A 16,381-nucleotide genomic window follows, 5' to 3' on the forward strand; every position below is an offset into this window, starting at 1 on the left:
TTTCAAGCTTGTGGAATTATACAAAATGATTACCGTATTCATAAAGCCTGGTCTGGAGTTTTGCCAAGTCCTTCCTTAACTCTTCTCTCACTTCTGTCAAGTTTTTACTCAGACTTAGCCAGTGGTTTGCCTCTTTCTCGGTTTGAAACAGGTTCCTTTGTGAACTTTATATATAGCACTGTGATGGCCACCAGCAGAAGAACGCACAACAGCCCCAAACCAAACACACCGCTGTTGGTTTGTGGCTTCTTTTCTTCTCAGAATCACTTCCTGAAAATTCAATGACTTTATATATTTCCATTTACCACTGCAGAGATATAAATTAAACAAAGTGATACATTCAGATGTGCATTTGAGCACGCAATCTTATATATATTTTTTTTCTCCATTCCTCTTCTGGTTGGTTTAAGTAATCTAACTTTGTTCTAAGGTCATGTGCTAGGTCTGCAGTCTCTGTGCAAATATAACCACGGTCATCTCATCGCTATCTTGTCTAGCCATCTTCAGTTTTGAGAACAAGTTTTTAAGCGGTGAGAGTAAAAAGTGTGAAATTTAAGACAAAACATAGTTGAAAACAAATCGGTGAGGACAGTTTGCTGAATTTTATATGTTGATGTCTCTCCAAAACAATGTTTATCAATTAAAATTTACGTAATATGCTCAAATAATTGTGTTGGAAGTTTTAAAAAAATATACTTGCACTGATTTTTGCAGATAGAAGGAAAAAAATTCACTTGAAAAGCATTTCTTTCTTTCTTTTTTTCTTTTTTTTCCAGTAAAAATATCGAAACATCCTTACAATGAGACAAAATTCTTTATAAATTTCACAATTTTGTAAATGCATCTTGTTTTACGGATTGTACATGCACCGATCAGGCATAACATTATTATCTAATATCGTGTTGGTCACTTTTTTTTTTTGCACTGTGATTGAAACTGTGATACACTTTGAATTCTGACACCTTTCTATCAGACCCAGCATTAACTTCTTGAGCAATTTGATCTACAGTAGCTCGTCTGTTTGACGGGACCACACAGGCCAGCCTTCGCTCCCCACGTGCATCAATGAGCCTTGGCCACCCATGACCCTGCCGCCGGTTCACAACTGTTCATTTCTTGGAACACTTTTGATAGATACTGACCACTGCAGACCGAAAACACCCCACAAGAGCTGCAGTTTTAGAGATGACCTGACCCAGTCGTCTAGCCATCACAATTTGGCCCTGCTTCTAACACATCAAATTGAGGACAAAATGTTCACTTGCTGCCTAATATATCCCCCCCACTAACAAGTGCCCAGATGAAGAGATAATCAGTGTTATTCCCTTCACCAGTCATAATGTTATACCTAATTATGCCATAATGCTTAAATGGAAAACAAAACAGTTTAAAATTACATCATACCTTCATGCAATCTCATATGGGGTCCAACGTTTTCCGTCCTTTGTAATGTTCAGTAGTTTCAAATGCATGTACTGGAAGCTTTCACCACAAAGGCACGGATGTGATGTCACGCTGCAAATAATGTGAGTCAAAAGGTGTTTAATTTTTTTAACATCCTGAAGCATCCTGAAGACAAAGTGGTCTGGCTTTCTTCCTGTTGCACGTTGCATGTTCAATCAACATATATAAGTAACTTGATCAATAAAAGAAAACAGGTCAATAAAAGTCAAGCATGTTTTCATTGTTTTATTAAAGTGGATTGTAAAAAGTCTCAGTGAATATTATCCATCTTGTGAAATATTATCTCTATATAGTTTCACAAGTTCATGTGCCCATATAATCTTAGTGTAAGTGGTAAACCAATTTGGCTTGCCGTTTGGGGCTTTTTGGGGCTCAGAGAGGATATTCTACTCGAGCTCCCCTATAACAACATTGTACAAAAGTAGGAGAAGTGGAGGAGATGGAATGCCGAAAATCTAACAGGAAGTGGTAAGAGGCTTGTTTTTTATACCATGTTATTAATTGACAGATTAGACGGACCTACTCCTCCTGAGATTATATTCAATAAATTCACTTATAGGTTGTCAAAGTGTTTCCTGTTGTGATTCTGCTTTATACATTTAAATCAAAGGGAACAGGCATGATACACAAGTTTAAAACCATTTCAACATAGAACGGGAAAAGAAAAAAAACTGAATACAAATATTTTGTGGTTTCAAGACCCATTATTATGTTAAATTATATTAATTCAAAGTTTTGGTTAAGGCTGGGGGTTTTTTTAGGGTTGAAGGACATTTCTGTAAACTAACATTGTGTCCCATGTATACTCTAAAAGCAACAATGGATAATTCACCTCAGATCTTGAAATTAAACAAAAACAAGAAAGTTCAAACTGTGAACAAAACAAGTATATTCTATGACAAAGATTGTTTTAGTATCTCAGTATTTTTAGTAATGTTTAAATGGTGTAATATTTGTGAATTTGATTATGCATCCGTGCAAGTGCCGTCTCTGGTGGGGTAGCCTACACTTGCCGTGAGATCCCGCCCACACTCTGTTCTGATTGGCTGTGGTTTTTGATTGATTTTGTCGCATCTCGTAGCCGCGTCGCGTCTGGTGTGGACAGACAAGTTGCTTATCGCTGGAATCTTATCGCGTCGCGTGTAGTTAGGGCACGGTGTGCAAATTTTTTTTTACTAGTAATACAATAAGAGTAGGCCTAATTTAAAACAAACAAACAAAAACACATTATTTATTTCTGTAAAATGTATAGCAATTGTTTATTTATTCAATGATTCATAGCAAAATACAATACAGTAAAGTAAAACAAAAAGCTGTCCAAACTATAACAGGAACATTTTGACAAAATATAACATTAGTGTTTGTAATACTATTCGCCTACAGAAATGTGTATTGTAATTGTTAATCTAAAAGGTATGTAGTTTTCCTATAGTGCAGTATGATCATTTTTCCTAGGACAGTAAAATATGTTTTTCACATATACATTTAAAAGCATAATTACATGGATAAACAGCCCATCCTGATGAATGAGTTAGAACACAGTTTTCTCCTCTATATCCATTGGGCTCTAGATAATACCAGAACCTGAAAGTACAGATCAGCATTAGATGTTCAGTGATGCTTTCTGTGTGATATGATACTAACTGTGAGAATCATTTATTAGATAATAATCAGTTCAATTCAGTGTTTTCTCACCCAGAGGTCAGTGTGCTGCCATCAACCCATTTCCATGTGTCCTCCTCATCACTGTCAGTCAGACCAATCCAGATTCCACCGTAACCAACATGGACCATTCCAGACTCCATAATGTTCTCAACAAACTTCTGTGAAGATTTCACAATAACACATTTAATTTACATCATAAACATGACAATAAACACATTTCAGCAGACTATCTCTTGCTAATACCACAAACACACAGACCAAACCTTTTTTGTTTGGTACGTATTATGTATTTACAGCTAGAGTGTAATGTGTATTTTTTTCAAGACTTTGGTAGCTTCCCTACAGCCACTGTTTATGACAGAGACATCAAATATTTACTAATTTTTTTATATCATAAATATATTTGTAGTTACATTTTTGCAAATGTATAGATATTTTTAGATATATTAGCTATATCTTAACCCTTCCCCCAGAACAGTATAAATATAAAATGTAAAAAAAAAATGTTTTTTACAATGAAACAATTTTTGTTAAATAGTTGAATTAGCATATATAGTATAATTTTGAGCCATTAATTCCACACCTACCTCTCAAACTAACCATTTCTTAAAAATATATACAGTATAAAGATTGACAACAGACAGACAAGTGTAATCACACTCATTTATGAATTTCAAAATGCCAAAAAGCTGTACCCAAAGTAGTTTAAATGACAAAATGTTGCATTTGCAACCCTCTCGGGCCAAAAAAAATGCGTTTTATACGGAGCAGAATTTAAGTTATTAATCACTGAAAATCTTATCCGATCCACTCCATGAAGTCGTACATGTAAATATTGCATATCAAAATCAGTGATCAAGAATTTTGAATTTGTTGCAAGTGTGGGATTTGACATATGCGGATGGAGAAAAATATTTTTTTAAATAAAGGCTTTAATTTGGATCAAATTCATGGATCATTTTACGATTTGATTACTTTTATATTGTGTTTCTAGTGTATTTAATGGTCATTTTTAGCCATATAGCAATATGTTGAGAAAACACCTTTGTCCCACAGCAAAAAAATTAAATAAAATAAATATTACATAAGTTAAACAATTACAGAAATATTATAAATTGTACTGTTTTGAATTGTAGTCTTGTTTAACATTATGCAATATGCAATGAGTTGACAGGTCACACGGAAAAGAAGGAAATGTCATAATTTTTAAATAAAGTAAATGAGTCAACTGCGTAAAATAAAGGTGATTGAAAACAATCTCATTGATCATAAATAGAATACATTTGTATGTCTGTAAAGTTATTTCTTGTACATAATTTTAATTGTATTAGGGCCACATTTTACATAAAATGCATAATTCTCATCAGATTAAATTGCACATCACTCACTGGTTCCTCTCTGTTGTTTATGATGATCAGATCTGCTCCTCTCTCTGTACAGTATCTTCTGCTCTCAGTCCAGCTCTTTGTTTCAGAGGAAATGAAGTAAAGACTGGATTGGTTGTAAAACCATCTATCTGTAAACACAACCAGTTCAACCATTAGCTCATTATTCCTATCTACACTACATCCCACATCTAAAAAAAAACCCTTTATATTCAAAGATTATATATTGTGTCTGATATACAGGAAATAACTACATTGACTAAAAACATGTTCTATTTACCACAACACATCAGAAGTTCAACTATTAGCTGCTTTCTTTCTTCTGTGAGGTTGGTCATCTTGGTTAGTAGCTGGTCTCTCTCTTCTTTGAGGTTGGTAATCTGGGTTAGTAGCTGGTAATTCTCATCTTTGAGGTTGGTAATATTGGTCAGTACCTGTTGTTTCTCTTCTGTAATTTTGGTATTCTTGGTTTGTAGCAGGTCTCTCTGTTTTGTGAGGTTAGTAATCTTTGTTAGTAACTGGAGTGTCTCTTCTGTGAGGTTGGTAATCTGGGTTAGTAGCTGGTCTTTCTCTTCTGTGAGGTTGGTAATCTGGGTTAGTAGCTGGTCTTTCTCTTCTGTGAGGTTGGTAATCTGGGTTAGTAGCTGGTCTTTCTCTTCTGTGAGGTTGGTAATCTGGGTTAGTAGCTGTCTAATGACACACAGCACTATGACTGCAGTCATCAGAAGAACACACAGCAGCACCAAACACACTGCAGCGGCTCTGGAGCTTCTGTTCCACACAAGATCTCGCCCTGAAAATAAAATACATGATTTGAATCTCTTCTTTAGCATTTAAAGCATTTAAAAAGTATTGCTTGTAGCTTCAAATATTTATAAATATATCGGTGCTATTATTTTTCATGAAGAAAAGTATTACTCTTTACCTGTAAGTTCAGGTGGCTGGAGTCTTGTTGTAATTGAGTGTCCTGTGTCTTTTATGATTTTACCTCTTATAGAATCAGAATTTTCATAGATATTATCAGTCTTCATTTGTCTTGCTCCTCTGTCCATTTTCTGAGCCATACCTTTATTTACTCAAAAGGTTCCAGTGAAGGTGTGAGTGTTCTACTAGCTGAGGTGGACCTTATTATATTCCTGATATGTGTCCTGTGTGTGGAAGAGTATTTATATAGGAAGTTCAGCTCACCACAGAATGTCAGAGGGGCTTGCGCTGAGAGAGGTTTAATGATTATACCTGCAACCTTCCACTGTTTGATTATACAAAATGTTATGGCCAAACTTTCCAAAACAGATGTTTCTGGAAGGCTGAATAATACTTGTATCCAAAATTTCCTCCTGTAAGCCATGCAGGCGTAACTAAATTACATAGAAAAACTCTCTCTCTGAAGATGTAGGGGTAAAAAAATAACTATAATACTTTAAATTCGTGTCATTTTAAACTCATGAAACACACTTTTATACATGTATATTGTATGCTTGTATTATTAACTATGCATTTTTTGGTATGCATATCATATTTAAGTACATAAAAGTTTGTGTTGTGAGAGTTATAGTTTAATTTTAAAGCTTTAATATTACATTTAGTTTATTACAGTACAGCATAATAAAGAAAAATGCCTTTCAAACAATAACAGCGTTAACAGTCTTTAACTGGGTACTATTTGCACTGGTCTTGGATTCAGTATTTAGTCAGTAGATCACGCGCAGAATTTCCCACTTCCATTGGCGCTTTTTTTGAATAGCACTCTCATTTGCCATGTTTCGTAATTCTGGCCCTAAATGTTTTATTATGGATAATCAGCCCATCCTGGAGAATGAGTTAAAGCTCAACCCTCTTCTTGTATATTGAAGGCTGTCCAGTCTACCAGAACATGCATCAACAGATCAGCATTAGATGTTCAGTGATGCTTTCTGTGTGATATGATACTGAATGTGATGATTATTTATTAGATATTAATCAGTTAAATTAATTTCTCACCCAGAGGTCATGTTGGTGCCATCAATTTCATGTGCCCTCCACATCACTGTCAGTCAGACCAATCCAGACCAGACTTGAACAGAAATGTTCTTGGCAAAATCCTAAGAATAATAATAATATATTTAATCACTTGTCAGCTAAACACACACACACATCTGGTACACAATCTTACGACTCTCCCTAGATGTAATGTTTTTTATTCTTTGAAAATTCTATTACACTATTATATCACCTATACACTAACCCTACCCCTAAACCTACCCATCACAGAAAACTTTTTGAATTTTTACACACAAAAAAAAACCTAATTCTGTATGATTTATAAGCTTGTTTCCTCATGATTCCTCATGAGTCTGCATGCATTCAGGTTGAAGTCCCCACCGGGATAGAAAAACATGTACACACACACGTTTAATTATAAATACCTAACCATCCCTCACAGAAAATATTCTGCATTGTTTTCTTCATTGTTTCTATAAGGGACATCCTTGGACGTCCTCGAAAGGAGATTTTGTTAGATTTAGCTTATACTTCCCATTATTATTCATCCACAAAAAATGGTTAAGTAGGAATCTCTCACTCACTTGTTCCTCTGTGTTGTTTATGATGATCAGATCTGCTCCTCTCTCTGTACAGTATCTTCTGCTGTCAGTCCAGTTCTTTGTCTCAATGGGCATTTAATAAAAACTGGATTTATAGTAAGTCCATCCCTCTGTTAACACAAGCAGCTCAACTCATAGCTCTTTATTCTTATTCACAACACACAAAAAATCATATTGTTTTTACATAAATATATTCTACCTAACCCTAAATATTCATGTGGTTTTAGTATAGATTAATATTACCTTGAAACTTTTTCTGTATTTTTTTCTATAGTTTTGGTGTCGTCAAGATGTCGACAAACTAATATTGGATTGTGCTGTACTGCTCATCTGAGTTTGTGTGGCCAGTATTTATACAGAAAGGAAATTCAGCTTCAACAATGCTGTTTGCGTTAAAATGGGATTCAAATGCTTATATTATCATACAATCACTTCTTCACTTCCTTCAGGTATTGAGATCAACTACTAAAACATTTCCTCAAAAAAACATAATGGCCTTTAATAAACATATGAAAGCACAATCACAGTTTATATGTAAAGCCTTCAGGGGCTTATTCATTTTGAACACCCACATAAACTTTCAGGTTGTTGCTATATCAAAAGTCCAGACAGCTGATGAGTTGATGCTTCTGGCAGCGGCTGCATTTACATGCACTTCCATCAGTGTGAATATTCAATGACTTTAGAGGCGGTTTCCTTAAAGGACCTGTCAGTAATTTTTGGGGTAAAATCTCTTGATTCTTATTTTAACCAAATTGTATTTTGGTATGTCTAGCATCATTACTTGTCAATCAACAAATATCTTAAAAATATTTTGTATAAAACAAATACAGTCATAAATAGTGACTCTTTTTACTCAAATTAACTAACAATGAGCAATACATTTGTTGCAGTATTTATTCATCTTTGTTAGGTTTAATTAAAATACATATTTTCTTTGTTAGTTTATACTAGCTCATATCCATTAAATAATATTAACAGATTCAACAATTAATATTTTTTATAAAGAATTATACTTTTAAGATCCCGAAACCCATCCATATTTAAAATCCTGCCTTTCACAATCAGACTGTTGTGAAACATATGCAAATCACATGAACAGCTTCATATGTAACTTTCCATTTATATTCCCCTTCACAAAGTTCCGGAAATATGCCAGTTAATTATTGAAGACAAGTAAATGATAGCCAAGCAGGTTTATTTACATAATTGTCACAAAATGCTGCAAAAACTTTCAATCAAAATATGATTTTCAAGCCAAAAAAATCTAAAACCTGGGGGGGGGGAACATGCAGAACATGTTCACATTGGACACTATTAACATGACTATGAAACCATTCAGACATATTTGTGCAAAAATGGGTTAATGTTTAATTGACATGTCATTTATAATTATTTAATTATATGTTAATGTTTATTATAATTAGTCATTTAAAAAGAAAAAAAATCTTCTCACAGATCCATCTAAACCCATCATTACATGGATAATCAGCCCATCCTGGTGAATTAGTCAAAGCACAGTCTTCATCACTATCTTTACCATTAGGCTCTGCAGATGCCCAGAACCTGAAAGTACAGATCAGCATTAGATGTTCAGTGATGCTTTCTGTGTGATGACCAACTGTGTGGCATTATGGTATGGGAGCTGCTCTGTTGCGGAGCGCAAGGCACTGCAGCGGGTGGTGAAAACTGCCCAGCGCATCACAGGGACTCCACTGCCTGCCATCGAGCACATCCAGAGGAAATGCTGCCTGCATCGAGCTCGCAGCATCCTCAAGGACTCCTCTCACCCAGCCCACAGACTGTTTTCTCTCCTGCCCTCCGGCAGGCGTTTCAGGATCCACCGGACCAGGACCAGCAGACTAAAGAACAGTTTTTTCCCCAGAGCTGTCTCTTTATTGAACTCAAACCCCCGTTGATCCACTTCCCTCATAAACTGATAACTCTCCTACCTCACATCTTCCTTCACTTTGTTATTTGCACTACCGACTGTTTATCACAGTAACAACTGTTTACATATGCATCTTGCACTGCCATATCTTAACTGGATTATGCTCATTTGCACTGCCGACTGTATTTATAGTACCAATGTTTACATTTGCATTTTGCACTGTACTTCTAACTGTAATATGCAACCACTTTCCACTGCACTTTACACTTTTTTTTTTTGTTTTTTTGTTTTTTTTTTCGGATAGCTCTGTCCATAATTTATTGCACTACCCTAATCCACTGCTATTCCTCATATTAGCCTAGCATATTATTGTATACCTCTATCTGTAAAATTCTGTTTATAGTAATAGCCATCTGTATATTGTATTCATAGTACATATTCACCTGTAAATTCTGTTTATAGTAATAGCCATCTGTATATTTATTCACTGTACATATTCACCTGTAAATTCAGTTCTGTTTATAGTAATAACGTCTCTCTATTTATACATATTTATACATATTCAGTACATATCCATGTCCTGCACTTACGCATCCATTGTATATCCTGCACTTGCTGCTATTGCACTTCTGGTTAGACCTAAACTGCATTTCGTTGCCTTGTACTTGTACTTGTGTAATGACAATAAAGTTGAATCTAATCTAATCTAATCTAATCTAATATGATACTGACTGTGAGAATAATTTTTTATATAATAATCAGTTATATTCAGTGATTTCTCACCCAGAGGTCACGTTGGTGCCATCAACCCATTTCCATGTGTCCTCCACAGCACTGTCAGTCAGACCAATCCAGACTCTAGCACTGTTAGAAATGTTCTTAACAAAATCCTGAGGAGTCATTTGAAACACAAGTATATCATAAAATGACAACATACATGTCAGACGCATGCACACACACGAGCACACATGCACACACCCTTGCACGCACATACGCACGCACACACACGCGTACACACACATCTCTCACTCACATTTTCCTCTCTGTTGTTTATGATGATCAGATCTGCTCCTCTCTCTGTACAGTATCTTCTGCTCTCAGTCCAGTTCTTCTTCTCAGAGGAATTGAAGTAAAAACTGGATTGATAGTAAATCCATCCATCTGTAAACACAGCCAGTTTGACTATTAGCACTTTTTAAAAAATCTTTATAACTTATCTCATTCATCTGTGAGGTTTAGTGTTAATGGGTGGTAACTATCTCTTAAATAAGTCACTTAACTCCAACACGTCACTTACAAAGTGTCAGATATGAACACAAGCTCATTAGGATTGTACCAACACACCTAAAAGCATCTATGAATTCCATAAATTTGTTAATAATGAACATAAAAGAGGGAAACAAATTACATTCTTACATTCTTACAGTAAATATGTTTTACATTTGAATGTATGGTCCCACTTTATATTAGGTGGCCTTAAATACTATGCACTGTAAAAAATGTCAGGCCTCTCCAATTTAAAATTTTTAAGTGACTGGTCACATCTAAATTTTGCAGTTGGCCAAATTTAATTTCTGTGAATTGATACAGTTTTATTCAGAGAAATTCAATTTGGCCAACTAAAAAATTTAGATGTGACCAGTCAATTTTAAATTGGAGACCTGAATATTTTGAATGTACTTATTGTGTTCATATTGTATTGCAAAACACTTTTGCTGATATTGAGGTGAGATGCGGGTAACGTTAGGGACAGGTGTGGTGGTATGCACATAAAAAATGCTGGGTTGGGTTGAAAATGGACAAACCCAGTAATTGGGTTGTTTTAACCCAGCGATTGGGTTGTTTAAACCCAGCAATTGGGTTGTTTTAAAGCTACACTGTGTAACTTTTTTTGTTTGTTCTTAGCTAAAAACACTTAGTTCTTTCAAAAATATATGTGCTCATTAATGTATATTTACTTCTTTCAAGTAATAAAGTATTCTCGTAAGTTTATAATATGCCATTGAAAATACATACGGGTGAGGGGTTCGAATCCAGGTCGCCATGTTGCCCCTCCATCTTGAAAGTACATCAGCCAAAGAGGGACATACCAGTGAATTCAAGCTTTGCCTTTCGCGTTTTAACACTCGATGGCACCGTGTCAAATGTGGACGAGGTCGAACTGGAAGCCATATTAATCTTGGACTAAATCGGCCACCGTAGGAGTTAAAACGAAATCAGAATTGAGAGGAAGAGAAACTAATATTCACTGGATGGTCATATACCTTTTCACCAGTAGATGGGGGAAAATATCACACAGTGTAGCTTTAAGCAAACATTTAACCCAACCGCTGGGTTAAAACAACCCAATTGCTGGGTTAGTCCATTTTTAACCCAACTTGGGTTATTTTTAACCCAGCATTTTTTAGAGTGTGGATAAGTTTAAGGGTAGGGTTAGGTGTAAGGGAATTAGTGTCAACAGTGTAATTATAAATGTTTACAGAAATTAATTACAGAGGTAATTTCATGCAGGATTTTAAATATAAGTACAATGTAAAACACACAATAAGTGCTGAAGATTGACATTTTATTGTTTAATGTTATTTTTATTTAGTATTATTATGTTTTATTATTTTTCATAATTATTTGTATAATGTACAACGTAAAGTCAGGCTGTGTCTGTACATGTGTCCCAAGGAGAGACATGGATGAGCTATATTTGTTACAGGAATGTGCATACTTATAGAACATGTTTCCAATGATGCATACAGTGGCATGTATCTGTTCAATGATGTATTGTCAACTGATTCTTTATAAGGAAAATGGATTGTGCAACATCTGTAAGCATGAAGTATACGCTCTATTTTAAACATAGGGCGCATGTTTCTCTTCCTTCTAAGGAAGTTTCTTCCTAGTGAGATCCTCTGTTATTAGTATATAACATCCAAATTGAGTGTACTGCCTCAGACGGGAGACAGAGACAGGAGACAGAGACAGGAGATGGCAGAGACTGAGACCAAGACCAAGACAACGACGACGACAATGAGATGAGAGGGACCGGGAGAGGATGGAAAAGGGAGAGGGTAGAGAAATGGAGGAATGAAGAAACATACAGCTGGCATGAGACAACTATGTCTGACATATAAAAATAATAAAAAAAAGAGATCTCTTGGCAAATGACTGGTATCCGGTCATGTGATTCAATCATAACGGGGACAAAGCTGAATTTTCAGATCAACAGTGCATTGTATCAAATGATTCATTTAAATGTATTTAGTTAAGGACACCTTAACACCAAAGTGGGTCCAAATATATTTTGTAGACACTTTTCATACTGTGAATACTGTGTGCACTAGAATTACACTTACCATACAAATACCTTTGAATACTAACAGATCATATTCATGCTATTTAGCAACTAAAATGGCAAAAGAAACTCACCCATTTTCCCAAGACTCCTCTGAAGATAATTTTTCTCTACTTTTAGCTGGTCTCTCTCATTGGTCAGGTTTTCATTCTTGGATATTAGCTGGACTCTCTCATTGGTCAGGTTTTCAATCTTGGATATGAACTGTTGTCTCTCTTGAGTGAACATGACACACAGCACTATGACTGTAGTCAGCAGAAGAACACACAGCAGCACCAAACACACTGCAGCGGCTCTGGAGCTTCTGTTCCTCACACAAACACTTTCTGTAGATTAACAAACATCATGTTATTTTCATTTACACTTTCAGACAGTTTCAGTGTCGTCAGGATGCCAACAAACTACTAGTTTCTCTCTTGGAGTGGACTGTGTTTCGTCCCTCATCTGTGTTTGTGTGACCAGTATTTATGCTAAAGGAACTGTTTTGTGGAAAAGTATTTCAATGTCAATGTCCATTTAATTTGAGCTAAACTCATGACAACAAATGTCAAAATAACAAAATGATGTTTAAGTGATCCTGCTTGTTTATGTTCAAAATAAACATGTATTACCATCAGTTAATGCAGTTAACTAAAATTAACTAACAATGAGCAATATATTTGTTACAATTATATTTGTTACTGTTATAATTAAAATACAAATTTCCTTTGTTAGTTTATATTAGCTTAAATCCATTAAAAAATATTAACAGATACAACAATTATTATTTATTTTTTTTATAAAGAAATATACTTTTGGGCTGTGGATTGTATATCGTGGATTGTACTATGTATTGTTTATCTTATTGTGTGACATGTCTTTTTTGTCTGTGTGATCTATGTTGATTCAACTCTTCGTTGTTTAGGGACTTTTATTTAGATTTTTGTCTCTGGAGCTGTCCCAATGCCATTTTGATGTGAGTGCGTGCCTCCAGTGTTGCCAGATTTGACAATTGGACGGATTCCTGCCCAATTGGATGGTTTTGAATTTGATTGTGCGGGTACACGCAATATAGCCTACTAGCCCAAACTACTTTATGTGACATAATGACGCAAAGACGAACGGCGGAAGCTCGTATTTCCTGCAGAAAGCCAGTACCACTCAAATTATAACACATTATTAGAAGCTTACCGTTGTTAATCTGGCTAAGGTAAGGATATTGTTTTGAGCACTGGCTGGTTATGTACTTGCTCAAAATTTGATTTTGAAAAATTTTGACCAAAAAAAAGTTACAGACTGCAGCTTTAAATTTAGGTTTGCTCTTCAAACAAAGCTATTGTATGATTACTGCAGACGTGGAATAAACCCCTGAATTATGTGGTAATCTTTTATAATGTTTTTAATGGTGCTTTTATGTCCCTTTTCAAGCTTGAATTCTCAAGTTCCCATGTTTTGAAATCTTCAAAACATTATCTTTTGTAAATGGACTGCATTTATATAGCGCGTTCAACAGACCCATGGCCACCAAAGCGCTTTACATATTGCCTCACATTCACCCATTCATACACCGATGGCGGTGTCAGCCATGCAAGGCGCCATCCAGCTCATCGGGAGCAGCTGGGGTTAGGTGTCTTGCTCATGGTTAGGTGGAACCGAGGATAGAACCACCAACCTTCCAGTTAGTAGACAACCTACATGAACCACTGAGCCACTGCCGCCCCATTTTGTGTACCACAGAAACTGATGGTTGTAACTAACAGCACTATCCTGGTAAAGTTGAGACTGAAAACAGTCATTATCACGACACTAATTCTGTATGATTCTGTGTAGTTTTCTTTCCTGATTTGAACGCACATTCTGACCTCATATTTTGTTTCATTGATAAAGGGCAAACAATGGACTGATGCTATGCTTAAGTGTTTTAAGTTTTTCAGTATATAGTTAAATTCATAAAATCCTTTCAGATATCAGATTTAGGACTTATGGCATATTTTGCTCTGTTTTCATTCATGAGAAGGACGACTCACTTTATTGACTCTCCCAAAAACGTGAAAAATATTTGGTTATTGTCTAACTTTCACTTAAAATCCTATCATAGCAGAGCATGGCAGTTTCACACAATCACTTCCTGAACACCAGAGATATGATGTTAGATGGCTGGACGTGCAAATGTAACTACCTGTACGCTGAAGTGGTTGGTGTGTGTTTGTCTCTGTCCTGAAGTCATGACCTCTCACAGCATCTGCACTCTCATAGATGTCCACCATCATCTCCACTCTCTCAATCTTCATTCCCTTAGACTCAGCCCTGATCACATCATCATAAAAAACATCAGACATTTCTGCTCTTTAACTGTCAAGCATCAAACGGTTGTGTTCCTTGTTCCTGTGTAAATGTGTTTAAGAAGCCAGTACCTCTTTTTAAAGCTAGTGGTACACATTGGTCAATGTGTGAAGAAAAAAAAAGTTACATCAGCTCAGTTAGCATAGCTGCCTTTTTTTTTTCTTATTGTGATGTGTATCCGGGTGAAATGGCTTCTTGAGCAAGAAAAAAAAGTAGGCCGCGACTTGATTGTGTCCATCTGGAATTGATTTAGATCTTGATTCAGTACTGTACATATAAGGAAAAATAAGTTTGCCTTTTTAGCACTATTTTAAACTTTTCTTGGGTTAAATTATATTTGCTCGCACTCATAAATATTCACTTATGTGTGCTTATACAAGTATCATTAAAAATATTAGGATGCAAGTTATTAACGTTTTACAATTTCACATTTAAAGAAATTTAGTGATCATGTCTAAGAGCCATACAGGCACCTGGGTAATGGCATTACAAATGAAAAATATTATTTTTCCAGCCATAAAATGACTCTAATTTGCCTCTTTGCATTGGAAAACATTTTGCGTGGTTATTAATGGACTATGATTATTGCACAATATTTAGTACCAAAAGATCTCCTCAAAATATTCAATAAATATTATTGAACTAAAATATAGAACATTTAGGCTATTTAATTGAACAATAGTTTAGGTGTATGGTCACATTTGACCACCAATGAGTACGGGTGTGACCAATTAGTAAGGAATACCTGAGGGCTAAATACAAGAAAAACATTAACATTAATGTTAACGATGTTGCATCTCCATCACTCTCCATAATAGAAGGCTGCAAATGTGACGTAATAATCAATGCACATGCTGTACAGTTTACCAAATACCTGTACCAAATACCTGTACAGTGAAGCTGTTGTCTATCCTTCTTAAGCCATTCAAATGTTTTGACAGCGTTGGTTTGTTTAGAACTATTGAGAACTCCATGAACCACGTGACCGCGCGCGCCGCCGTGAGATGAAAACATGTCGCAACTCTGTTTTTCAACAGCTCTGGCTTTAACTGTTATATTTATATATTTATGCATTTGGCAGACGCTTTTATAAAGCGACTTACAGTGCCCTTATTACAGGGACAATCCCCCTGGAGCAACATGGAGTAAAGTGCCTTGCTCAAGGACACACTGGTGGTGACCGCTGGGATCGAACCAGCAACCTTAAGTTGCTGTTATGCCACATTAAGTGTGAAAACGGTATTTATTGTTTGAATTTCGTATTAAAACTTAAAAAAAAATGTTAAGCATAGACTTTGTTTCATATCAAAAGCAGGTTTGGCAATTTGAGATTTACTTGGGCAGAGTGAGACCGTGAGACAGAGCCTGAAAGCGTGTGTCTCACACCAAATTCGTGAGAGTTGGCAACCCTGTGAGTGATGACTGCTGCGCTTGTGACAGGGCGCATGCTAACTGAGGGAGAGAACGAGCAGAGAGCCTGTGGATAAATAATTTATAATAAATACTGCAATATTCCATTAAAAAAATGTATTTCATGGTGACTTTAAGTTTAGAACCATCTGTAAAGTAAATCTATACACTTCTATAAAAAGACTTCAGAAATACAGATATTTTGGTTGCACTATATTTTACAGTATGTGCACTTTCTAGAACTTACAGTCCTACCTAAGAATGTACTGGGTAACATAAGGTAACTACATGGTTTAAGGTTAGGTTTAGGGATAGG

At 35.6% G+C, this 16,381-nt stretch overlaps 4 protein-coding genes across 6 annotated transcripts in view; 1 reads left to right on the top strand and 3 right to left on the bottom strand.

Annotated features, from left to right (window-relative positions):
* The window catches only part of LOC307119106 (C-type mannose receptor 2-like), a gene marked incomplete at its 3' end in the record, with an annotated part of 38,483 nt that extends 37,006 nt beyond the window's left edge, over window positions 1-1,477 (bottom strand). Inside the window, exon 1 of the mRNA XM_079805185.1 lies at window positions 1,405-1,477. The remainder of the gene's footprint in view (window positions 1-1,404) is intronic.
* Window positions 1-16,381, top strand: part of cadm2a (cell adhesion molecule 2a) — a 633,556-nt gene that overhangs the window by 395,431 nt on the left and 221,744 nt on the right. The gene's annotated exons all lie outside the window — the stretch shown is intronic.
* Window positions 2,704-6,468, bottom strand: LOC307118373 (uncharacterized protein). The gene is made up of 4 exons (XM_079803986.1): window positions 4,795-6,468; window positions 4,518-4,645; window positions 3,160-3,287; window positions 2,704-3,048 (listed from the first exon to the last, which is right to left on the bottom strand). The coding sequence occupies exons 1-4, from the start codon at window positions 5,345-5,347 to the stop codon at window positions 2,916-2,918; spliced, it is 942 nt and encodes a 313-aa protein (XP_079660112.1). The 5' UTR covers window positions 5,348-6,468; the 3' UTR covers window positions 2,704-2,915.
* LOC307118374 (uncharacterized protein) lies at window positions 8,279-14,703 on the bottom strand. Its single transcript, XM_079803987.1, has 5 exons — window positions 14,492-14,703; window positions 12,408-12,659; window positions 10,021-10,148; window positions 9,771-9,877; window positions 8,279-8,662 (listed from the first exon to the last, which is right to left on the bottom strand). The coding sequence occupies exons 1-5, from the start codon at window positions 14,649-14,651 to the stop codon at window positions 8,524-8,526; spliced, it is 786 nt and encodes a 261-aa protein (XP_079660113.1). The 5' UTR covers window positions 14,652-14,703; the 3' UTR covers window positions 8,279-8,523.

The sequence above is a fragment of the Gobio gobio genome, assembly GCF_949357685.1.
Source record: "Gobio gobio genome assembly, chromosome: 22".
NCBI lineage: Eukaryota > Metazoa > Chordata > Actinopteri > Cypriniformes > Gobionidae > Gobio > Gobio gobio.